This window comes from Suncus etruscus, chromosome 1 (assembly GCF_024139225.1).
Source record: "Suncus etruscus isolate mSunEtr1 chromosome 1, mSunEtr1.pri.cur, whole genome shotgun sequence".
NCBI classification, from domain to species: Eukaryota; Metazoa; Chordata; class Mammalia; order Eulipotyphla; family Soricidae; genus Suncus; species Suncus etruscus.
The window spans coordinates 148,309,772-148,335,151 of record NC_064848.1 but is presented as its reverse complement, the minus strand read 5'-3'; the positions used below and the strand labels follow the sequence as shown (position 1 = coordinate 148,335,151).

Below are 25,380 nucleotides of genomic sequence, written 5' to 3'. Positions count from 1 at the left end.
AGCCTATGTTTGCCTACTCCTTCAGCTTTAAAAACTATGAGCATGTCCCAGTTTTCTCTCTCTTTTTCCCCTGTGAGGTTGTTAGTGTTGGAGCCGGAGGTGAGTCCTAACCATGCCCTATGGGTGTGTGTGTGTGTGTGTGTGTGTGTGTGTGTGTGTGTGTGTGCCTGAGTCACATCCATGACTTCCCCCATGTTTTAAAACAAGAAACCTAAAGTCTGGGCCCAGAGAAATAGCACAGCGGCGTTTGCCTTGCAAGCAGCCGATCTAGGACCACAGGTGGTTGGTTCGAATCTCGGTGTCCCATATAGTCCCCCGTGCCTGCCAGGAGCTATTTCTGAGCAGACAGCCAGGAGTAACCCCTGAGCACCACCGGGTATGGCCCAAAAACCAAAAAAAAAAAGAAACCTAAAGTCTCTCAGTGCAAAGTTTTCAATCATTACGACTGTAGCCCCTTCCAACCTTGCTTCCTTCTTGTTCTTCTCCCAACCCCTGTCCTATCTGTTGACCCCTGGTCCCACATTTATGAGACTTCCACAAAGGCTACATGGACTGCTGTTGAGAAACACTAATTTTTGTTGTTGTTTTTGGTTTTTTGTTGTTGTTGTTGTTGTTTTTTGAGTCATACTCTACTCAACACACAGGGCATATTTCTAGCTCTGTTCTTTTTTTTTTTTTGTTTTTTTGTTTTTGGGCCACACCTGTTTGACGCTCAGGGGTTACTCCTGGCTATTGCTCAGAAATCGCCCCTGGCTTTGGGGGACCCTATGGGACGCTGGGGGACCGAACCGTGGTCCTACGATAGCCCTTGCAAGGCAGACACCTTACCTCTAGCGCCACCTTCCCGGCCCCTCTAGCTCTGTTCTTAAGGATCACTCTTGGTAGGGCTCAGGGGACTGTAGCTGGTAATCTAACCCAGGTTATTCGCATGCAAGGGCAATGCCCTGCCCACTGTGTTGTTTCTTTTTTTTTTTTTTTTTTTGGTTTTTGGGCCACACCCGGCGGTGCTCAGGGGTTACTCCTGGCTGTCTGCTCAGATCAGAAATAGCTCCTGGCAGGCACGGGGGACCATATGGGACACCGGGATTTGAACCAACCACTTTTGGTCCTGGATCGGCTGCTTGCAAGGCAAACGCCGCTGTGCTATCTCTCCGGGCCCTGTGTTGTTTCTTAAGTCCTGAGAAACCTTGCTTTAAAGCTACATACATCAGATACCATGTTATTTTCCCCCAAATAATTTATTTCTAAAGCATTTTCATTTAAATGTCATTGATTTGTGGGAATGTGGCTTCTTACGTCTTGGCCATAATCCTCACTGCACCTACCCCACAAGTTCTCACTCATATAATTTATTTGTGTGATCTTTCATTTTTGGACCACACCCGGAAGTGCTAAGGGGTTATTCCTAGCTCTGTGCTCAGAAATCGCTCCTGACAGGCTCTGGGGACCATATGGGATGCCGGAAATTGAATCTGGGTCTATCCCAGGTCAACTCTACTGCTGTGCTATTACTCCAGCTCCATGTATTTGTACATTTAAAATGTTTCTATGGGTGGGGTGGGGGGCAGAGAGAGAGAGCACAGCAGGCAGGTTACTTATCTTTTTTGTTTTGTTTTTTGTTTTGGGGTCACACCCGTCAATGCTCAGGGGTTACTCTGGCTCTATTCTCAGAAATCACTCTTGGCAAGCTCGGGGGACCATATGATGCCAGGATTCGAACCACCGACCTTCTGCATGCAAGGCAAACACATTACCTGCATGCTATCTCTCCAGCCCCAAGGTTACTTGTCATGCATGAAGCCAGTTGGATTTGATCCCTGATATCCCATATGGTCCCCTGAGCACCACCAAAAATGATCCTTAGAACAGATCATTGGCTTTGTTCTGAGTAAATTCTGAGCTTAGCAAGTGTAGCCCCCTACACAAAAACAAGTTTCTGCTGAGTGAGCCATTTTAGTATACAAATTCCTTTTTTTTTTTTTTTTTTTTGTTTTGTTTTTTGTTTTTGGGCCACACCCGGTAACGCTCAGGGGTTACTCCTGGCTATGCGCTCAGAAGTTGCTCCTGGCTTGGGGGACCATATGGGACACCGGGGGATGGAACCGCGGTCCGTCCAAGGCTAGCGCAGGCAAGGCAGGCACCTTACCTTTAGCGCCACCGCCCGGCCCCTGAGAGTATACAAATTTCTTCCTATTTTTTCTGGGTGTGTGTGTATTCTCCTAAGAGAGCTCAAGAGGGCTGGGGGGACTTTCCAGGCAAGTCTCCATCAGTTGGCCAGTGGCTAAGCAGAGGTCTCAAGAATGGAGTCTGTGTGCCCTGTGGTGCCAGAGATTACTTCAGGACCAGTGGGCCCTTAGAGCAGCTCTCCGATATCCTTAGGGGGCCACATGGTACTGGGCACCAGTCCTTCACCTTTGTGCCATTTTTCTACTGCAAGAGCATTTCTGTTTTATAAAGATCCGGGCAGTTTCCTGGTGCACTAGTTTACTGGATTTGAAGTTTTTATTCATGACCCAACACATCTAAGTGCCATGTGCATCCATGTCTCCACTGGTCTTTTGGACCAACGTTCTTTGCTTTAGTTCCATTTCTCCTGCTCTCTGCTCTGTTCATGGGCTGTGATTGATTCCCTGTCCCCGCAGTACTTCAGTTTGTGCCTCAGAGCGTGGACACCAGCTTCTGCAACTTCACGCAGCGCATCGAGAAGGGCCTGATGCTCGCCTTGTGGGAGGTACGGAGGCACCCGCAAGGCCCACTCAATCTCACGGTGCAGGTGAGTCTGCTGAGCTTCCGTATAAGATGCCCTGACTTTTTTTTTTTTGGAGGGGGGTTTGCACACCTGGTGGTGCTTAGGACCTACTCCTTTCTGTGGGCTTGGGGATCATATGTGATATGGGGGATCAAACTTGGGCCAGTCATGTGCAAGGCCAGTGCCCTACCTACTGTCCTATTGCTCTTGCCCCAAGATGCTTCTAGCTTTTTTTTTTGTTTTTGTTTTGTTTTGGGGCCACACCTGGTGACACTCAGGGGTTACTCCTGGCTCTGCACTCAGAAGTCACTTCAGGCAGACCCAGGAACCATATGGGATGCTGGGGATTGAACCTGGGTCTGTCCCAGTAGGCTGTGTGCAAGGCAAACACCCTACCACTGTGCTATGGCTCCAGCCAAAGATGCTTCTAGTTTTAAAGGAGATTACTTGAGCTTCTTTTGTGTCTCACTCAAGTATGATGGATGCCCTTAAGCTGGGAATCTAGTTCACGTGGATATTTGGGGTATATTAACTTCAGTGTTCGCCTGGGCTTGGCTGATATACAGGAGAGAGGAGAGATGCCAAATTTTGGTTCTAGGACCTCCTAGGATTTATCCTGTCCATCTCCACAGGCTCGAGGCAGTGTATCTTTTCTTAATCCTCCCCTGGGAGTAGGGGACTGCTAACTCTGAGCTGTGCCTTGGGCCTGAGCAGATTTGGGGACCTCCCATTCCTAGTGGCAGAATCAGCCACCCTCTCTGCTTCTTTCCATGCTCAATCCTGCTGTGAATTTCTTGCCTTGGTGCAGATTGTAATTTCAGTGGGCTTGGGTATGGGAAGGGCTCACATGTGAATACGTGTGATTCATCCCCCAAGGTAAAAAAAAAAAAAAGGCAAAAATTTTCATGTAGTGCTGGGGAGATTATACAGGGTTTGCCTTGCACATGGCCGACCTGGTTTTGATACCTGGCATCCCTTCTGGTATCCTGAGATCACCAGGATTGCAGATCCAGGAGTAACCCCTGAACATCATCACACGAGGCCCAAAAACCAAAAAAAAAAATCTTCAGGCAATCTGGAAGGTAAATGTCCTGCCAAAGAGACTCCAGGTGCCCAGGCAGTCTTGCTTTCTTGGAGTTTTCCTCTGTTCCAGAGGCAGAATGAGAGGGGTTATTCCCACTTAGCAAGCTCATTCACAGGACATGTTGTTTTGGAAACTCATCCCTTGCTCCTCATCTCCCTTCTTTCAGATCTTGAACATCACTGTGGGCTCTTCCAGGGGGGCCCCTCGGCGGGGCCCTGTGCGCATCATCTTCGCAGTGCGGGGTGCACAGGGTTTCCTGAATGGAGTGGAAGTGAGCGAGCGGCTGCGGAACCTGAGCGTGGTGGAATTCAGCTTCTACCTGGGCTACCCTGTGCTGCAGGTCGCCGAGCGTGAGTACCTGGACCCAGCTTGTAAGGAAACCCTAGTCAGCTCTAGAATGCAAATCAGAGCAAAGGGATGCTGGAGATAAAAACTGAGTAGTCCCTGTGTGAGGCAAGTGCCTTCCCCCTGTACTATTGCTCCTTCCTGGGAATAATTTGAAGGAACAAACTTATCTGTGTAGATAAGAGGAACTGACAGAGAATGTAGTGGCCAGTCACCCAGCTAATGCCCCTCCTGGTCCCCCGGAGGCTCATCTCTGAGCCTCCATATTGACCTGGCTCCCTGAGCTCGTTCTGAGGTGTGCAAGGTGTGAGAGAGATACTGGCTGAGCCCTGTTTCCTGAACAATGACCTGACAGTTTGTCCTCCATTCGTCCTTCCCCTCTGTAGCCTTCCAGTATCTCCAGCTCAACTTGTCGCAGCTGCTGCAGGCCTCCTGGGTGAGAACAGGTACGCTGGGCACCTTGCCCTGTGGAGAGTGGTGGAGAGCAGGTCTGTGTGGGCACCAGGAACAGGGTTGCACTGTCTTCCCATTAGCAGAACCCCAAATCCAGGGCGAGGTGTACCTTGGCTTCTTGGCAGAGAATGCATAAGAAAGGGACTTAGAGTTGGTTCTGGGCACGTGTCCCGCTGAGATGTGGCACAGAAAGGAGGAGCATCCTTGTGATGCGGGGCAGGGCCTGGCAGGGAGCTGGCGCTCTGACCCAGAATAGACCCCTTGCCAAGGCAAGGCACCTGCCCCCTCTATTCACCTCCCCCTCAACCCTATTTGTTTAATTTTACAAGGACAGTAAAGGTGATTCCATGAGCAAATGCCCCGCCTTCCTCCTGCTTCCTCCCTCCACTCCTCCCTTTTTTCCATCCTGGATGTTGGATTCATCTAAGGCTGTATGAGTGCCTGGGCTCTGTGCCACTGTGACTGAGCCCAAGAGTCACCGTTTAACCAGCAGATGAAGCTGACTGACATGGTCTGAAGGGGCAGTTGCAGGTTTCTGTGAGCCCAGCATGCAAATAGTGGGCTGAGTGCTCGATCTAAGGACTTGAGGAAACCTCAAGTTTTTGTTTTGTTTTGTTTTGGTGCCATAACTGGTGCCTCAGGTTCTGCGTTCAGAAATCACTCCTGGTTCTGCGTTCAGAAATCACTACTCGGAAGCTCAGGGGACCATATAGGATACCAGGGATCAAACCCGAGTTTGTACTGGATCAGCAGCATGCAAGACATATGCCCTGCTGAGCTGTGCTATCGCTCCAGCCACAAAAGCCCTCAAGTTTGATAGTTTCCAGGAGGGTCTCGTAGCTTAGCTCACTACCTCCCTAGATAACCCTCAGAATGGCGTTCTGTGGTCCTATCTCATGCCCACCCAGAATCTGTCTGAAAAGCCCACTTGTTCCTCCTATCCCTGGTCAGTTGTCAGTATGGATGGGCTTATTCTGGGCAGGGGTTTGAAGCCAGGCCCCCATTATTTCCCATTTGTGAGTCCAAGACTTGGAGACCCAATTCTTGGCTCCTCCATCCGTTTCCACCATCTGAAATTCTCATGGAAGAGACCCTTGGAGCCCTTCGCTACAAAGTGCCAGACCCCAACTGGTGTGACTTGGCATGTCTTATTCATGAATTGTTTCCTCCAAAACATTTGTGTTCATTCCCCCCTCACTCTCCATATCTTTCTGGGCAATAGCACCCCAGGCTCATACCCAATGTTCCCCCTTTGCTCCCGCTGATGCATGGTGGGATGGGCGTGCCTTCTCTCTGACACAGTTCTCCTGGGCGTGGTGGAGCAGCAGCTCAAGAACGAAGTGTTTGCGGCGGAGATGGAGCGGAAGCTGGCCCAGTTGCTCAGTGAGGTGTCCCCCAGGAGGAGAATGTGGAGAAGGGCCACAGTTGCTGCAGGGAATGGCGGTGTGGTGCAGGTACTCCAGACTACTGGGTGCTGGGGCGGGTGGGGATGCGGCCATCTGGATCTGGCTATCAGGCTCCGCAGAAACGCTGGTGTAGATGCTTTTTGCTCTGTTTGAGGACCAAGGAGGAACCCCATCAAGTGGGGTTCTCATTCAGCTAGACTAATTCTAACCAAGGAACTTCAGCCAGGGCTCCAGGCAGCCCTGGCTCTTGTGGGCTACACAGAGAGGGTTTTCACCAGGTCACAACTAGATGGACCTAGAGAGAAGAGCTCAGAGGTAGAGCACCAGACTGACAAAGATGAAGTCAGCTAGGCTTTAGCAGCTTTTGTTTCTGTTTTTTTGTTTTTGGGTCACACCTGGTGATGCCCAGGGGTTACTTCTGGCTCTGCACTCAGAAATCACTTCTGGCAGGCTCAGGGAACTAACCCAGCAATTGAACCGGGGTTCGTCCTGGGTCGGCTGCAAGCAAGGCAAATGCCCTACCACTGTGCTTTTGCTTCAGCCCCTGTGTTTTTGTTTTATGTTAATGCGCTGGGGGGTTTACTCCTGGCTCTGCACTCAGAAATCACTTCTAATAATACTCATAAGACCAAATGGGATGATAGGAATTGAACCCTGGTTGGCCATGTTCAAGGCAAGCATTTTATCCACTGTACTATGGCTCTGACCTTTGCTTTGAGAACTCTCCCTCTTTTTCTGGACCCTGCTTGGCACCAGGCTCTGGTCCTGCACACTGGAATGAATCTTAGTCACATGGTCACACACACCTGGGTGCCAGACTTGGTGGGGAGCTGGGGTTTTTGCAGGCATGACATTCTTGTTCTTCCCCCTCCAGGTGGTGAATGTGTCCCGGCTGGAGGGGGACAATGATCCCGCTCAGCTCATCTATTTCGTGGAGGATCCAGATGGGGAGAGGCTCAGTGCGGTGAAGTCGTCCGACCTCATCAACAAGATTGACATCCAGCGAGCCGCCATCATCCTGGGCTACCGCATCCAGGGTGCTGTGGCCCAGCGTGAGTACAAAGCATGGCCTGCTAGATGTTATCTTCAGGCCCTAACTACATATATGTTTGATGGTGGGGATCATTTGAGGACACATTTGATGGTGCTTAGGGTCTTCTCTCAGCTTAGTGCTTGGGGAGGGCCACTCAGGGTTCTCTGGGGATTGAACAGGATATCTTCATACAAAGCCTGTGGTCAGTCTTTTGAATTATCTTTGCAGCCCCTCAGCTCTGTCTCTTTTTTTTTGTTTGTTTAGTTTTTGGGTCACACGTGGTGATGCTCAGGGGTTCCTCTTGGCTATGCTCTCAGGAATTTCTCCTGGTGGTGCTCAAGGGACCATATGGGATATTGGGATTTGAACCTGAGTCTGCCGTGTGCAAGGCTGCCTGCTATATTCTCTGAGTCATTACTGCATTTTACTTATTTATTTTTAAAAATCAACATTCTATTTATTTATTTATTTAATGGGGGAAGGGCTTGAGCCACATATATTACTACTCCAAGGAATATATGGACCAGGAATTGAACCAGGGCCAGGGCTGGGGTTGGAAAGATACTACAGTGGGTATGGCACTTGCCTTGCATGGCTGACCCAGGTTTGATCTTTGGTACCTCATATGGTTCCCCAAGCCCACCAGGGGTGATCCCTGAGAATAGATCCAGGAGTAAGCCCTAAACACAGCTGAATGTGTCTTTCTCCAAAGAAATGAAAACAGAACCAGTATGCTGGGCAAGCGTCTTAATCCCTGTGTTATCTTCACATCCCTGTGCTATCTTTACAGCCCTCAGTGCTTACTAACAAGTGGCACTTGAAGTAAGATGTCAATTGTTCATTTATTGGCTAAGGCCTTTCCTTCCTTTCCTCTTGCTTAAGTTGACATTTGTACTTGCAGCGTTAGAACGGATTTTAGTAGAGGAAGTTGACTTTCATAATTTTTCCTTCTATCAAGGACAAGTTCTCTTAAAAAAAAATCAGAGGCCAGAGTAATAGCACAGCGGGCAGGGTTTTTGCCTTGCATGCAGCCAACTCAAGTTCCATCCCTGGCATCCCATATGGTCCCCTGAGCCTACCAGGAGCAATTTCTGAGTGCAGAGTCAGGTGTAATAGCCCCTGAGTGCCACTGGGTGTAGCCCAAAAACAATAGTATCAATAAAAATCAGGACTGGAGTGATAGTACAGTGTTCCAGGCACTTGCTTTGAATGCAGCTGATCCTGGTTTGATCCCCAGCATCCTGTGTGACTAACCAAGCATAACCCTTGAGATGTGGCCCAAAATTTGGCCCAGATATGGCCCCAAAACTCAAAAAAAAATTTTTTTTTGGTCGCAGGTAAAAAAGCATACATTCTCAGTACTTTTTCCAGAATCTTCCTTGCTATATTTTGAACTCTGGTGGGGATGGTGAGTCACACAGGAAGTTGGGAGGTGCCCTTTTCTTAGGCCAGGGCCACAAAGAAGTCCTTGATACTTGCCCTTTGCAGCTGTCCCACCCTGTCTTCACACTGTGCCACCGTTTAGAAGTATTTTGATGTTTCTTTGTTATTGTTGGAAGAGCCTTGGGGACCTCCCACCCCCATCCCCATAGGGTTGCTGTTTTTAACTGCCTTTTCTAACTCACAGATATGGGGTATTTAAACTTCAAAAAAAAAAAAAAAAAAGAAAGGGAGAAACATGGAAGAAAAATTGCATTTTTCTATATATATCCATATGAGTCAGATGATTTTTTTGAAGTTAAATTTTTTTGCCTTTTTTTTTTTTTTTTTTTTTGCCACACAGGGAGTTTCTCAGGGGCTATTCCCGTCTCTAGGGTGACTGACTCCCAGTGTTGTTCAGGCACCAGTCGGTGTCAGGGAGGGAACTCAAGCCCCCTGCCTGCGGAGTAATAGCTCAACTCTGTGGGCTAGAGACAGCTGAGATCATGTTAATGTTTCTCCTGTGTTCTGAGAGCACAGCTTGGAAGAGCTCTGAAGCTTACTCCCTACGGTAATTAAGAAGTGCATCAATAAGTAAGGGATAAGTTTATGTTTAATAAGTATTAATAAAGGCCAGAGCGATAGTGCAGCAGTAGTGTATTTTCCTTGAATGCAGCTGCCCCAGGATGGACCTGGGTTGGATCCCCGTGTCCCATATGCTCCCCGAGCCAGGAGCGATTTCTGAGCACATAGCTAGGAGTAACTCCTGAATGTCACTGGGTGTGGTCCCAAACCCAAAAAAAACAAAGAAAAAAAGTATTAATAAGAAAATGATCAGAAGGGATGGGGGTGAGGGTGTAAGAGTATTGAAGCACACTTTATATAGAGACTCTTGGAGACAAAGGAAGGTTTTGAAAACTGACAACATTGGGACTGGAGGATAGCACAGTGGCAGGGCATGTGACCAACTTGGAACAGACCTGGGTTTGATTCCCGGTAACCCATATGGTACCGTGACACTGCCAGGAGTGATTTCTGAGTACAGAGCCAGGAGTAACCGCTGAGCACTGTCAGGTGTGGCCCAAAAACAAAAAAACAAAACAAACAAATAAAAAAAAGGAAAATTGACAACATTGTAGGGTTGGAGTGATGGAAAGACACTTGTCTTGCACACAGCCAGCCCAGGTTTAATCTCCAGCACCTCATATAAACCTTTCTGAACCTTACCAGGAGTGATCCCTGCACACTCACAGAGTCAGGAATAAGCTCTAAGCACTGACGGTCATGATCTCCCCCAAATAAAACATACCCAAAAAACAAACAAACCAAAAACACAAAACCAACTAAACAAACAACCAACAATATTGAGAAACTCCTCAGCAGTGGAAGATTTTTTTGTGAAATGCATCAGGCCTGGTGCTAGGGATTGAATCCAGGATCTCACACATGAGAACCATGTGCTCTACTCCTGAACTGCATAACCTGGTGTCTGCTGAGGTCTTCTAGGCAAGTTTAACTAGTAACCGTAGTTCTCTTTGATTTTTTGTTTGTTTGTTTGTTTGTTTTTGGGGCCACACCCAGCAGTGCTCAGGGGTTATTTCTGGTTCTGCACTCAGAAATTGCTCCTGGCACGCAAAACTAAATTGGCCAGGAAGACTCCTCCGTTGTTGAGGCCCAGATGAAAAGAACAGAAAAACATTGAGGTGGAATGTACAGAGACTGAGACTATTGTGGCTTTTGGAGTTTCGTGACAGGGAGACGTTAAGGATTTGGGTCTGTGAAGGAAGGGACTTGAGAAGGAAATGTTGAAGTTGAAGGCCATGCCATGGAAGATAGTTGAAGGGCTAAAGAGGGTTGTGGGTGGGTGATAAGAGGTAGGGGTGATAGGTCCAAATGAGTGTTATTTGATGTCATTTATAAGTGGACAACTGTAGGCTGAAAGCTAGTGCAAAGGCGTTCATGCCTTACATGTGGCTGAGTGGGGTTTGCACTGTTCGGTGCAGCCATGGAGACCCCCGAGCATCACGGGGGTGGCCCTGGTAATCTTGGAACAACAGGGTTGAGCACCACCAGCATAGCCAAGAATTGCACGGAGGATACCCCGATGCCTGCAAAAGAAAATTTTGGCCAAGGCTACTGTTTCAAGAATTTTTTTTGTTTTGTTTTGTTTTTTTGTTTGTTTTTTGGGCCACACCAGCATTGCTCAGGGGTTACTCCTGGCTGTCTGCTCAGAAATAGCTCCTGGCAGGCACGGGGGACCATATGGGACACCGGGATTCGAACCAACCACCTTTGGTCCTGGATCGGCTGCTTGCAAGGCAAACGCCGCTATGCTATCTCTCCGGGCCCACTGTTTCAAGAATTTAGGAAGAGATCTGGTGGGGAAATCAAGGCAGTGCCCTGAAACTACATAGTTGGAGTTTTGTGTGGGTGCATTCCTATCATGAGGACTTGGAGGGAAGCTAGTTGAATATGCTGCAGTCAGGGCACCAGGAGTGAACTGGGTCTGGCCAGAGCCTGAGCCATGTGCTCTGAGACTCCCATGCCTATACTTCCAGTGCGTGCTCGCATCATTTTTGGGGCTGCATGTTTCCCAGGATGCATTTCTGGCCCAAAATCACTATTAGTACCCTCCCCTCCCCTCTCCTCCCCTCCCCTCCCCCCCCCCCCCGCCATACCCTGTAGTACTCAGGGGTTACTCTTGACTCTGTGCTCAGAAATCATTCCTAGCAAGCTTGGGGGACCATATGGGTTGCCAGATATTGAACCCAGGTCTGTCCTGGATCAGCAGCGTGCAAGGCAAACACCCTACCAATGTGCCAACGCTCTAGCCCTATTATTAGCTCTCTTAACCTTGCACCATGTGCCCTCTGCTGACTGGGCATGCCAGGTTCTGCAGGAAGGGCCGGAGTATGACTGTATTCCCCTGCGTCGTCTTCATCCCACAGCTGTGGACAGGGTGAAGCATCCTGCCCCAGAGGCCCAGAGCAGCAACCTGTGGGTCATCGTGGGTGTCGTCATCCCTGTGCTGGTGGTGCTGGTGATCCTTGTCATCCTCTACTGGAAACTTTGTCGCACTGACAAGCTGGACTTCCAGCCTGACACTGTGGCCAACATCCAGCAGCGTCAGAAGGTAAGAGGCGCTCACCCACTGCCAGCCTTTTCCTCTGTGCCCCCGCAGGAATGGGGCATCCCAGTCTCGAGGTGTAGCCCTCAGGGCGCTGTCCTCAGCTTCCCTGCAGGACTCGGCTTGCTGCTTTTTCTTCATGACTGCCACCTGGGTTCAGGAATAAGGTTGTGAAATTGGGTATCGATTCTGTGCGATTCTGGTTCTAGGGCTCCTGGAACCCGGTGAGGGTCAGAACACCATAAAGGCTTCTCGAGTGTGTGTGTGTGTGTGTGTGTGTGTGTGTGTGTGTGTGTGTGTGTGTGTGTGTGTGTGTGTGTGCTCAGTTACTTTTAGGTCTAGCTCTTTGGAATGCCTCTTTATTTGCTACCCCAAGTTTTTCCTCCCATTATTGCTCAAGATAATATAATCTACATGGGCCAGAGTGAAAGCACAGCAGTAGGGCATTTGCCTGGCATGCGGATGACCAGGGATGGACCCAGGTTTGATCTTCGATATCCCATATGGTCCCCCAAGCTTGCCAGGAGTAATTTCTGAGTGCAGAGCCAGGAATAACATTTGAGCGCTGCCTGGTGTGGCTCCAAAACAAAACAAAAAGATAACATAGGGGCCGGAGAGATAGCATGGAGATAAGGTGTTTGCCTTGCATGCAGAAGATCTGTGGTTCGAATCCCAGCATCCCATATGGTCCTCTGCACCTGCCAGAAGCGATTTGACCATAGAACCAGGAGTAGCCCCTGAGCTGCCGGGTTTGACCCAAAAACCAAAAAAAAACAAAAAACGAAAAAAAACAGTCTTCGATGATGCATTGAGGAGTGACCTTGGTGCACCCTAAGCCTTCTTATCAGCAGGGCCCTTCATCAGCTATAGTGTCCAGTTAGGCTCCTTCAGAGGAGCAGCCAAGATGCAGAATTGTCTGGATCTTTGCAGTACTCACTAATCCCCCATAGGGGGGATGCATTCCCCATAGGAGTGTAGATGAATTAACTTGAAATGTATCACCTACTTCTAACTCTGCCCTCAGTGGACTATTTTAGGGCCATACCCATTTATGATGGGTGAAGTATTGGGCACTGCTGGGGGTGGTATGGAGTAGGTGATATCAGGAATTGAATCCGGGCCTGGCTCTGGCTGGACATGTGTTCTTCCCCCTTGAGCCACACCAGCACCATCTCCCTGTTTTCGCAGCATTATTCCCTTACCCCCCACCCAACTTCAAACAACTCATTTTACATATTTTCCAAGGCTGCTTTTTGATACCAATCGCAATTCTTTCCTCATACTTAATTCTGAGTTCTACTTCTGTGTAAAGGTTTTGGAGCCCTGGGTCAGTGTGTGACCTGCCTGGGGGAGGGATGCGAGTCTGAGGTCTATGGAGGAGCCACGCTGCAGGCAAACCTTCTCAGACCGAGGGATTGGAAGTGCAGGCTGTTACATTGAGTTATACATGATTCTAAAAGCTTGATAAGAAAAAGCAAGCAAGTGGCAGAAGAGCGTGGAATTTGGATCGCTTTTTTTTTTTCAAGGAAGAAGGAAGGAAGAAAGGAAGGAAGGAAGGAAGGGAAGAAAGGAAGGATTATGACCTCAGAGTTGCTTTTTTTTTCTTTTTTTCTTTGTTTTGTTTTGTTTTGTTTTTTGGGCCACACCCGGCATTGCTCAGGGGTTCCTCCTGGCTGTCTGCTCAGAAATAGCTCCTAACAGGCACGGGGGACCATATGGGGCACCGGGATTCGAACCAACCACCTTAGGTCCTGGATCAGCTGCTTACAAGGCGAACACCGCTGTGCTATCTCTCCGGGCCCGCTTTTTTTTTCAAGGAAGGAAAGAAGGATTATGATCTCAGTGTGTGCAACATAATGTCCACTGTGATGTCACATTAATCATTATAGCCTCAGAGTGGTGGCACATAATCATGTCCATGTCACAATCGTGAATTATTGTTGAGGCATCATGATGTCCATTGTGATATCACTATCATCAGTTATTACCTCATAGCGGCAGTGCATCATAATGTACAATGTGATGTCACCACAACCCATTATGACCTCATAGTTGTGCACATCATAATGGCCTTTGTGGTGTCACAACCTTGAATTATGACCTCATAATGCTGCTCATCATACTGTTCACTGTGACATCACAATAATGAATTATGACCTCATAGTTGTGCTCATCGTGGTGGCTTTGTGACGTCATGATCGTGAATTATGGCTTCATCATTGTGGCACATCATAATGTACACTGTGGCATCATAACCATGAATTATGACCTCATAATTTCATACACCATAATGTTCATTGCGATGTCACATTCATCAATTGTGACCTCAGAGTGGTAGTGCACAATTGTGTTCACAGTCACTAATTATTACCTCTTAGTGGTGGCACAGCATCGTGTCCATTGTGACATCACAATCATGAATTATGACCTCATAGTGTTGGCACAGAGGAAGGAAGAGGAGGGAAGAAGGAGAAAGGGAGGGGAGGGTAGAGGGAGAGAGAGAGAGAAAGAAGGAAGAAAAGGAGGGAGGGAGGGAGTGACAGGATTGCTTTTTTCTTTTTTGGGGGGCCCACACCTGTTGACATTCAGGGCTTACTCCTGGCTATGCGCTCCTGGCTTGGGGGACCATATAGGATGCGGGGGGTGGGGGGGATCAAACCTCGGTCTGTTCTAGCTAGTGCGGGCAAGGCAGATGCCTTACTGCTTGCACCACCACTCTAGCCCTGAGGACTGCTTTTTTTCATTTTATCCTAAGGGGTATAAAAAGTTGTACATCACAAATCTGGACAAGAGGAATGAAGTATGACCTTGGCATTTCTTTTTCTTTTGCAAAAGTATATGAAGAGGGGCTAGAGCCGTGACTCAAGATAGACAGAGTGAGCTTACCTAGCATGTGCAAGGCCCTGATTTCCATTCCTGGCACCACCTTCCCCTTGCTACCCTTGAGGCTCAGCACCTGCAGGCTTGAACACTGAACAGTAAATCAGGCTGCAAGGCTAGATCCGACCCTGCTAGGGATGGCTTCTCTGAAAATGCCAAGAATGTTCTTCCCGTTAGGAATTAGCTGAAAAATGCCAACCACTGCTTACATTGTCAGCTTAGGGCTGGAGAGCTTATTGGAAGCATTTTATACATAAATATTTATTTTCATTGGCCTCTGCTTCTTAGGTGCAGACTCACTGTGCCAACCTGTTTGACTTAAGCTAGTGGATGGCCTGAGGGAAAGTGCTGGATAGAGTTGGTGATCCAGAGTGTGGATTTCATTGAAATAAGGTCAACCATAAGTTGGGTGATACTTTTGTGCCCATGAAGATTTGGTGTTCCCTGAAGGTGGAGCGAGTGTAGAAAGTTTGGCCTCATGTAAACATTGCATGCGGCTGTGTCTCTTTTGTTACCTTATCAGCTGTCTGGGGGCCTGCCCCTAGGCATCCATCTCCTACTTTCACTTCTGAAACATTTGCTCATCACAGATATCACTAAGAATGAAGTGTCACAAATTTCCAGGGGAGCTATTGTCTGTGTGTGTGTGTGTGTGTGTGTGTTGCTTTTTCTACAATTCCTTGGGGAGGGGTGCATGCACACCTTGACCACATCTTCACAGGAGCTAGGATGGATGTTCTTTTTTGGAGGGGGTTTGGGACCATGCCTGGCAGCGCTCAGGGGTTACTCCTGGCTCTGCAGGCTTGGGGGATGTTGGATGCCAGGAACTGAAGCTGGGTCTGTCCTGGGTCAGCAGCATGCAAGGCAAATGCCCTACGGCTGTACTTTAGCTCTGGCCTAGGATGGATACTCTTAGAACCAGCCCCCTGGACTGTTTAGAGGTGTGGGTGGGATAGGCACCATCTGTTGGTGTCTAGTTCATGTTGGGAGCACTGTCCAGTGAGGCAGTGATGGTCTCCACCTGCGGCCTTTGTTCTGAGCTTGTTCTGTGCCTTCAGGCTGGGTCCTGAGTTCACCTTTCCTCCCTTGCCCTGCTGCTGTCTCGATAGATCTGCCTCCAGAACACCTCTTTACCACTCCTTGACTTCCAGATCCCAGATCCCCGAGCATCTGGAAGCAATAAATCCACTGACCTGAAACCCTGCTGAATGCCTGCTGCACAGGCAGCTTCTTCACATGGTTAGGAGCAGATGGGTTTTGAAATAGGGTTTCACAGAAGAGGCCGGCTGTTCTGTACATTATTTCTAATAATGAGGCCAGAACTCTGCCCAAGCCCTGTCTTTGATCCATTTTCTCTTTCATCTGTAGCCCAGAGTCACTTGGTACTTGCTCCCCAAAATTTCCATCCTGCTTAGCCCTGTCTCTCTGCTGGGGTTCTATTTAAAGAGCTGAATGGAACTGGCTGGGCCAGCTAGGCTCCTAGAAACTGTTCTTCCTGTGGGGACAGGCAGCGCCCTGCTGCTGGTATGAACCCTGGCTCTTGGCTGGCACATTCTGCTGCCTGCTCTGGGGAGAAAAATGCACCACCCCAAAGCTGACTGTCTCCTGGGGCACAAAGGGTACATTCACACCTAAGGGAGGCATAGGAAAGCAGAAGAGTCACATGCTCAGGAGCAGGAAGGGATAAAAGGAGGGATGCAGGAGTGAAGGGAGAGATGTAAGGAGGGATGAGTGAGGGATGGAAGACTAAGGGGGAGGGAAGGATAAAGGAGGGAGTGATGGAAGTATGGAGGGAGGGAGGCATGAAGTAGGGAGAGATGGAGGCATGAAGAAGGCTGGAAGAATGGAGGGGGGATGAAGGAGAGATGGAAGGCTGGAGGGAGAGATGAAAAGATGGAGGGAGTGATGGAAGGGTAGATGGATGGAAGAAAGGATGAAAGGAAAGATGCTGGGATCTTAGGTTAAAAGCTTAACAAGTGGGGCTGGAGTGATAGCACAGCAGTAGGGCATTTGTCTTCATGTGATCGACTGGGACAGACCCAAGTTTAATCCATGGCATCTCATATGGTTTCCAGAACTTCCAGGAGTGATTTCTGAGCATAGAGCCAGGAATAATCCATGAATGCTGCCAGGTATGACCCAAAAACCAAAACCAAAAAAAAATTTTTTTAAGAGGTGAGGCTGAAACAGTAGTGTAGCAGGTAGAGTGCTTACCTTGCACACCACCAACCTGGGTTCAGTTTTTGGGATCTCATATGGTTCCCTGAGGCTTGCTAGGACTGAACACATAACAGGAATGGACCCCAAACAAACAAAATATTAAAAATCTCAATAGGCACAAGTCACGCTGTACTCTCTCTAGCTCCTCTATTTGATATTTTGATCCTGCATGAGACTGCCATGTGCAATCTGTCCTATGGTGGAGTAGACTTGGGCTCTGAACTTCCAGCCATGGCCATCATGGGTCCTGGGATCCCAGAGATGGCTCTGAACTGTAGGACTTTTTGCATCAAGCCAGTCTCATCATGGTTCTTTGGCACTTACATAGCTTCTGGGCACAGGCCAGGTTGTGCTCAAGCTTTTAAAGTCGGGCAGGCAGACTGGCAGCTCGTGGTCTTGCTGCTGGTGGTTTTCCTTTTGGAGACCTTTATATAAACTGGGCCTTTCAGAACTCTTTCCACCAGGGCTGGGAGGGCATTGGCCTTGCATGGGGCCGACCTGGGTTCTATCTCTGGCAACCAGTATGGTCCTTCAAGCACTGTCAGTAGTGATTCCTGAGTGCAGAGCTAAGAGTAACCTATGAGCTTCACTGGGTGTGGCCCAAAACTAAATAAACAAATTAAAATAAAAAACAAATAAACTTCTTTTTTTTTTTTTTGGTTTTTGTTTTTGGGCCACACCCGGCGGTGCTCAGGGGTTACTCCTGGCTGTCTGCTCAGAAATAGCTCCTGGCAGGCATGGGGGACCATATGGGACACCGGGATTCGAACCAACCACCTTTGGTCCTGGATCGGCTGCTTGCAAGGCAAACGCCGCTGTGCTGTCTCTCCGGGCCCACAAATAAACTTCTTTCCACCTGCTACTTCCCCACCAAAGGAATTTCTGTGACCCTAGTTTTATAAGTACATAAAATTGGTATATAGATCAAATATCTACTAGTAAGGACACATAAATTTGTTTGAAAGAATGTGTAAGAGAATGTTATGATCCCCAAATTGGTAGCCCGACCCCACTCTGACCCTCAGGTGAGCTTGAGGAGGCAGATTGTGGTTGATACTTATGTTTTCAGAAAGCAAATCATGGGCTGGAAAAAGCTGATTCTCAGGCCCCCAAACCTCCCACTTTCTTACCAGGGAACAGACCAGATATCCTCTTTCTAGGCTTTTTTTGGGGGGAGGGGCACACCTGTCAGCATACAGGGGTTACTCCTGGTTCTGCACTCTGCTCCGAAACCACTCCTGGCAGGCTTAGGGGACCATGTGGTGCCTGGGATCGAATCCAGGTCTGTCCTAGGTTGGCTGGGTGAAAGGCAAATGTCATACTGCTGTGCAATTGCTCTGGTCTGACAGCTGGAATTTTTGTGGACAGCTACAGCAAGCAGAAAGGTTTAAAAAGCTTGGAGGTTTACAAAGGGCATGTTAAGGGGGTATTTGTGATACATTCTGTGCCAGTTTAGGCTGAATCTACTAAGTATTTGGGGATCTCAAATGACAAAGAAAGGTGATGATGGCCAGTGAGTAAGGGACTCAAATTCAAGTGTGTGGGGGCATGAGAGATAGTACAGCAGGAAGGGCACTTGCCTTACACATGACTCATCCAGTTCGATCCTTAGCATTTCATATGGTCCCCCCAACTCCAGGAGATCCAGGAGTGATCTCCGAGCTCAGAGTTCAGAGCCAGGAATAGCCTCTGGGCATTGCCAGGTGTGACCTCAAAACAAACAAACAAACAAACAAACAAACAAAAACTCCACTGAGATTTTTTATGGTTTCCAAGAAATTATTGCATCCCATCAAGACAAACAAATGTCCAGAAAGTAGCAGAATTTCCTTTTGGTGTGGTGTCTCTGCTTTGTGTTGGCGCTGTCAGAAGCCATGTGTCTCTTGAAACACAGGGGAGTTGCTTTGCTCCTTCATCCATGCATTGCTTCCACATCCTTGCCATACCAATTCTCTTCCAGATGGAAAGGTGAGGAATGGGGGTGAGGGGACGGTGGAGGCCCTCACACCTGCATTGGGTGCAGGAAGGGTGTGAGTCATGCATGCTGATGTTGCCCAGTTGTTAACCTGGGTAATCTATAACCTATGATAATAATCTATAACCTATATATAATCTATAACCTGTTGTTATAGATCTGGAACATTCTACTCCTCAGAGAGGCAGAGAAGGTCTTGCCTTTTGGGCTTGGTTCAGTGGAAAGGATTCTGTACCCCCAGGAACATTCTCTGACCTCTTTGCTGTGTTCTCATCAGATTCACCCATGCAGGGAAAGATGTTGTTAAAAGCAATTAAGCCTGGGGGCCGTAGCTATAGCACAGCAGCAGAGCTTTTGCCTTGCATGCAGCTGACCTAGGACTGACCAAGGTTTGATTGCTGGCATCCCATATGGTTCCCTGAGCCTGCCAGGAGTGATTTCTTAGCACAGAGCCAGGAGTAACCCCTGAGCGTGCTGAGTGTGGTGCAAAAACTAAACAACAACAAAAGCATCAAGCCTGGGGCTGGAGCGATAGCAGAGCAGTAAGGCATTTGCCTTGTAAACTGCCAACCTGGGATGGACACCAGTTTGATTCCTGGCATCCCATATGTTCCCCAGAGCCTGCCTGGAGTAACCCCTGAGCACACCGGGTGTGGCCCAAAAATAAACAAACAAATAAAAAAGCATAAGCCTGGCATAGAACAGGGCAGGGCCTACTAGAGCCGACTGCCTTGCCAACCTCTGTGACAAATTCAAGTGTCCAGTTCCCAGAGAGTTTCCCACATTGATCTGGCACCTCTGCTATCTGTGACCCTGGCTGGCTCAGTGCTTTCCCCCTTGCTGCAGCCAGCTGTGTGTGAGCCACTGAAGAAGGGTTGCCTCCACCAACATATTAGGAAGTGTGACCACCCTGTGTGTGTGAGCTCTACAAACACCTCTGTGTTTGAGTGAGTCATCTCTCTATTCCCAGTGAGTGCACAGTCCGTAGCTAAAGGGACCCCAAGTGGGATCTGCTGTGTGCTGCCTTCCACAACCACTCAAGTGTGGCACCCTTGGGCATAGCAGTGATCAAATGGAGGGAAGGGTGGAGGCAGGAAAGGAAACAAAAATCTCATCTTCATACTGTCTTCTCTTCCCTAGTGCATTCATGTTCATGTCTTGACTAGTTTTAGTTCTTAGGCGTACCACTTTTACTGCAAGGAAATGCAGGGATTAGCAGCAAAAAGTTACCCCCATCCTGTGTTTGGGATGATCTGTTTGTTGTCCCCAGGGTTCTGGGGTTGGAGTAGGGTGGGAAGGAGAGTGCAGGGCTGGAAGGAGGGTTCAGGGCAGAAGATGTAAGGTGGTGCAAAGTCTCTGGGGAAGTTTTTGTTTGTTCCTTTTTGGGCCACACCCAGTGATGTTCTGGGGTTACTCCTGGCTCTAATAATCAGGAATTGCTCCTGGTGGTGCTTGGAGGACTTTTTTGGATGCCAGGGATTGAACCTGGGTTTGCAATGTGCAAGGCAACCAACTGCCTTGCCTGCTATACTATCTTTCAGCCCCTCTGGGAATATTTCTTACGGATAGGAGCAATCCTGTCTGGAAGTTTCCCTGGGGATGGATGCAGAGCAATCATAAGCCTCCAAGGCTGGAGCCCTGGTAGAGACCCTTTAATTGATGTCTTTAATCCAGTCTCATGCACCAGGAAACCAAGCTTTGGGGTTGGGGCCAGTAAGGAGAAGCCAGGGAGGGCAGGTTCATATTCTTGAGGGACAAAAGTTTCTGAGCTGAGGAGGGGCCTGTCAGCTCTCCAGCGGCCTGTGTGGAAGAGTCCCTGTAACATGAACCCTGGAAGTCCTTCAGCTTTCAGCTTCGCCTTTTGTTTCCAAGCAACCTCTTTGGAACTGGGTACAGGGAGTTGTGTCCCCCTCTGCCGGATCGACTCATTACTGCAGCTCCCCTCTCCATCTATTTTCCAGACTGGATTTTTAGCACTGAAATCCCTTAAGCAAGCACTTCCCTGAGCCATTGGTGACTTTTATCTTTGCACACAGCACAGTTAGGGCCATAATCTTACTGACATACATTTTGCCGGCCCTCCTCTGCACCCGCATTTCTCCTCAATACCCTCATCTCTGTCCATCCCTCCTACACCCTGTCCCTCCTCTGCGCCTAGCATCCATGCTGACTGGCAGCCTTGTCCCTGTGCCTCTCTCTCCTTCAGCTGCAGATCCCCAGCGTGAAGGGCTTCGATTTTGCAAAGCAGCACCTGGGCCAGCACAACAAAGATGACATCCTCATCGTGCATGAGCCTGTGCCCCTTCCGGCCCCAGGGAAAGACCACCCCACACCCTCTGAAAACGGAGATGTGCCCAGCCCCAAGGCCAAGCTCGCTTCGAAGACCAGCCGCCACCGAGGAAGGTTTGGTCTGCTTTTCCTGTTATGTTGCCCCTGCAGGGAGCGCAGTCCAGTCCCAGTTCTCCGAAGCTCATGGCCTGAGTGTCTGTGTTGAGGTCATGGCTCAGGAGACCCACCAGCTGTGTCCAAGGAGGCTGAGCCGCCAGCTTCCCCTAGGTTTCAAGGCTGTGAGTTACCATGAGGGGTCGTTGGCCCTCGTGGTCTCAGCCGCCTAATGTCCCGTGTTCTGAGGGATACATGTTTTGAGGATAGCATGTGTGGTCTCTGGAGACCAGAGCAGAATTTTAAATATATATATATATTTAAATATATATATATTTAATTATATATATATTTATATATATATTTATATATATATTTATATATATATATATTTAAGCACCATGGTTACCAACATGTTTGCAGTTGGGTTTCAGTCATTAAAAAATACACCCCCTTCACTAGTGCAACCTTCTTGCCACCAATGCCCCCCAGCTCCCTCCTCCCCCAACCCTTACCTGTCTTTGAGACAGGCATTCTATTTCTTACTCATTACCATTGTCATGATAGTTGTTGGTGTAGTTATTTCTCTAACTGCACTCACCAATCTTTGTGGTAAGTTTCATATTGTGGGCTGGTCCTTTCAGCCCTCATCTCTATTGTCTCTTGAGTATTAGAGCAAAAATTTTCTTTTTGTTTTGTTTTGTTTTGTTTTGTTTTGGGACTACACCCGGTGACGATCAAGAGTTACTCTTGGCTTTGTGCTCAGAAATTCGCTCCTGCTGGCTTCAGGGACCATATGAGATGCCAGGGATTGAATCCGGATCTGTCCCGGGTCAGCTGTATGCAAGGCAGATGTCCTACCACTGTAGAGCAGAAATTTTCTATCAGAGTTTCAGATCACAGGATACAACTGACAGTGCTTATTCCTGGCAGAGCAGGCAATTCTTGGTGTGGTGTTCTCCTTCCTTTTTATGCTGTTCAGTTATTCTCCAGCTCTTGGTAGCCTTGCATGGGCTATTTCCCAGGCTCCCCACTGCCCGTGTCTACCTCCCAGTGGAGTCCCTGTCACCCTTTTGCTAATCAGCATCCAGGCCTCCCTTCTGCTGAGCAGAACCCTTGAAGCATCTGCTCTCTTGGTCCTGGAGGCCTAGCACAGAGCAGGTGTTATGGTGCTCACTTTTTTTTTTTTTTTTTTTTTTGTTTTTAGGTTACACCCAGCAGCGCTCAGAGGTTACTCCTGGCTCTATGCTCAGATCTCACTCCTGGCAGGCTCATGGGACCATATGGGATGCCGGGATTCGAACCACCGTCCTTCTGCATGGAAGGCAAACACACTATCTCCATGCTATCTCTCTGGCCCCTCTATCTTCTTCTTTTTTTTTTTTAAGTTAAATTTTACAGGAGCAGGGGCTGGAGAGATAGCACAGCGGCGTTTGCCTTGCAAGCAGCCCATTCAGGACCTAAGGTGGTTGGTTCAAATCCTGGCATCCTATATGGTGCCCCGTGCCTGCCAGGGGCTATTTCTGAGCAGATAGCCAGGAGTGACCCCTGAGCACCACGGGATGTGGCCCAAAAACCAAAAGGAAAAAAAAATTTTTACAGGAGCATAATGTGACTTAGCGTAACATTCTGCAAGCTTCTCAGTGCTTGTCATCCTGGTCATCTGGTGCCTGACCAAGCCTTGGCTGTTGATGCTGCAGCTTTGGAGCCCCCGGATCCTGATTTTCTCATTACAGGGGTCATGCAAGCACCCGGGATGATTGTTACTCCAGTTTTCCCATGGGTTCTGACCTAGTTAGAAGAATTTAAGGGAGTTAGAAACATGGTCTTGGCAAAAAGAAATGAATTATGTGGAGAGATATTATTTGCTTAATTATCTTGCAGGCTAAATCTAATCATTAGAGAGTACTTAATCTGCTCGTGTAAGTGGTTTTTCTCTTCTGCAGTCTCATCCTAGGAGTTTTGCCACAACCTTCCTGTGGCCAGCCTAGTTAACAGACTGCATATTTCTCATGGGTCCCAGAATGTCTTGACGTTTCACATTCCTAGGGAAGCCCAGAGAGCAAGGTGCAAACCAATAAAGGCCTTTCGCTGGGCCAGGGCCACTGACATTCTATAATCTACCTGTTTTTCTTATTTTTACTTGTTGGAATCCTATCTCAGTGGTCATTACCATTGTGGGGAAAGTAGAGGGAGTGACCCCAGAATCTGCCTGGCTTCCTAGGGGTTCCACATGTCTAGTTACCCTTAGCCAGCTCTGAAGGCCCCAGCCTGAAAGCCAGCTCTGGCCAGACCCAAGCCTCTGGCTTGGACCCTGCTAGCACAAAACCATCCTTCAGCCTGGCCCCACCATGTCCAAGCGCTGGGTGGGGTGCAGCCCTCTGAGCCATGCCAGAAGCTGCATTGGTAGCCTTCAGGGATGTCTGTGTACTGTCCACTTGACCCTAAAGGACAGTTTCCTTTACCCTTGGTTTGGCTCCAGAAGCCTGCCTTCTGTATCCACATAAGCATGCCCTTCCCGCCCCTTTCATTCAGGTGTCTGACACGCAAATCGATCTTGTATCTGCAGAGTTTCTCCCTCGGATGCAGATTCCACTATGAGTGAAGAATCCAGCGAGAGGGAGGCTGGAGACAAGGCACCGGGCGTGGTAGCCGATGGCAAGTTGCACCGAGCACCGCCTAGTGGTCTGTGACTCTTCTTTGTCTCTGCCTTAAACATCAACTAGGACAGGCCAGGGAGGTGGCACAGTGTGCTGATCACAGGCTCTGCATTGGGAGACTGAGGTTTGAGGCCCAGCTTTGCTTGTTATCTCCCCAGCTCCACCAACATAAGTCATCTCTGAGAGCTGAGCTGGGAATAGCCCCTAAACACTGGAGCGTGATCCAAAAGCCAAAACAAGGAAAAAGAAAAGGCAGCTTCTGGGTTAGTTGTGCTGGCTGTGTAGATATAGCAGTGTCAGGAAGGGCCTATGGTTCCCCAGAGTAGCTCAACCATGCTTTCTATGCACACACCCTCTTCCCAGCCCCTTCCTTCATCCCTTCTCTGCTTCTCCACACTGGGAGACTCTGGAAGGAAGAGACACAAGGTCTTGAACACTTCCATCGAAGAAAACATACAGATTGGAGAAAAAAAACAAAACCATTTTACTCAGATCCACAGTGCTCATGTTTTTCTTTATTTTGGGGGTGACATTTAGAGGTGAGAGGTCTATATGAGTTGGTGCTGGTGATTGAACCTGGGATCCTCTGCCTGCATGTATTCTCCCACTGTGCATATCATCCACCTCTCTGCTAACACTATTTTGTTTTGGAGTCCCAGGGGCGCTTCTCAGGGGCTGCTTGCTGTTTGAGAGACCAGGCAGAGCTGGGAATCGAACCCCTTTGTCCCATGTGCAGATCATGTGCTTCATCCTTTGTCTCCCAGGCCCTGTTGGTTCCCCCCTTTTAGTTTTATTTATTTTATTTATTATTTTAAAATTAATACCTTTATTTAAGCATCATGATTAAAAAATGATTGTAGTTGGGTTTTAGTTATAAAAATTAGGTTTCAGTTATAAAAAAGAAGATCCCCCCTTCACCAGTGCAACCTTCCAACCACCAATGCCCCCCATTTCCCTCCTCCCCCACTTCCTGCCTATATTTGAGACAGGCATTCAGTTTCTCTCATTCACTACCATTGTCATGGTAGTTGTCAGTGTAGTCATTTCTCCAACTGAACTCACCACTCCTTGTGGTAAGATTCATACTGTGGGCTGGTCCTTCCAGCTGTCATCTCTGTTGTCTCTGGGTCTTATTATAATAATGTCTTTTATTTTTCTTAAATCCCATGATTTAGATAAGTGAGACTATTCTGTGTCTCTCTCCTTCTGACTTGCTTCACTCAGCATTCACTGCAGTGTTTCTTCCTGCCTCTTTGCTTCTCCTTGGGTGACTCCATCCATTTGTTTTTCTCCAGGGCCACCCCCACCTAACTCTGGTGCTGAGCCCCACTCCTCCGCCTCCATCTTTGAGCATGTGGACAGGATCTCCCGTTCCTCTGAGGCCAGCCGGAGGGTCCCCAGTAAGATCCAGCTCATCGCTATGCAGCCCATCCCTGCGCCTCCCTTGCAGCACCCCGTCCTGGCTGACCGGGCAGCAGAGACCAACAAAATTAACAAAGAGGTATTTTTGTTCTTTATGAGAAAGCCCATCAATTTAAAAAAAATCCAGAGTCTGGTGGATTAACCCTTAAAAACTGAGTGAGGGAGCCAGAGCGATAGGACAGTGGGTAGAGCGCTTATTTGCCTTTTTATGTGCTAGACCTGGTT

At 48.5% G+C, this 25,380-nt stretch overlaps 1 protein-coding gene across 1 annotated transcript in view; it reads left to right on the top strand.

Moving 5' to 3' along the window:
• Positions 1–25,380, top strand: part of KIAA1549 (KIAA1549 ortholog) — a gene marked incomplete at its 5' end in the record, with an annotated part of 126,773 nt that overhangs the window by 66,719 nt on the left and 34,674 nt on the right. Inside the window, 9 exon segments of the mRNA XM_049782727.1 lie at positions 2,643–2,773; positions 4,000–4,183; positions 4,565–4,624; positions 5,934–6,085; positions 6,912–7,089; positions 11,438–11,622; positions 20,898–21,094; positions 23,643–23,758; positions 25,029–25,234. Coding sequence (XP_049638684.1) covers positions 2,643–2,773; positions 4,000–4,183; positions 4,565–4,624; positions 5,934–6,085; positions 6,912–7,089; positions 11,438–11,622; positions 20,898–21,094; positions 23,643–23,758; positions 25,029–25,234 — 1,409 coding nt within the window.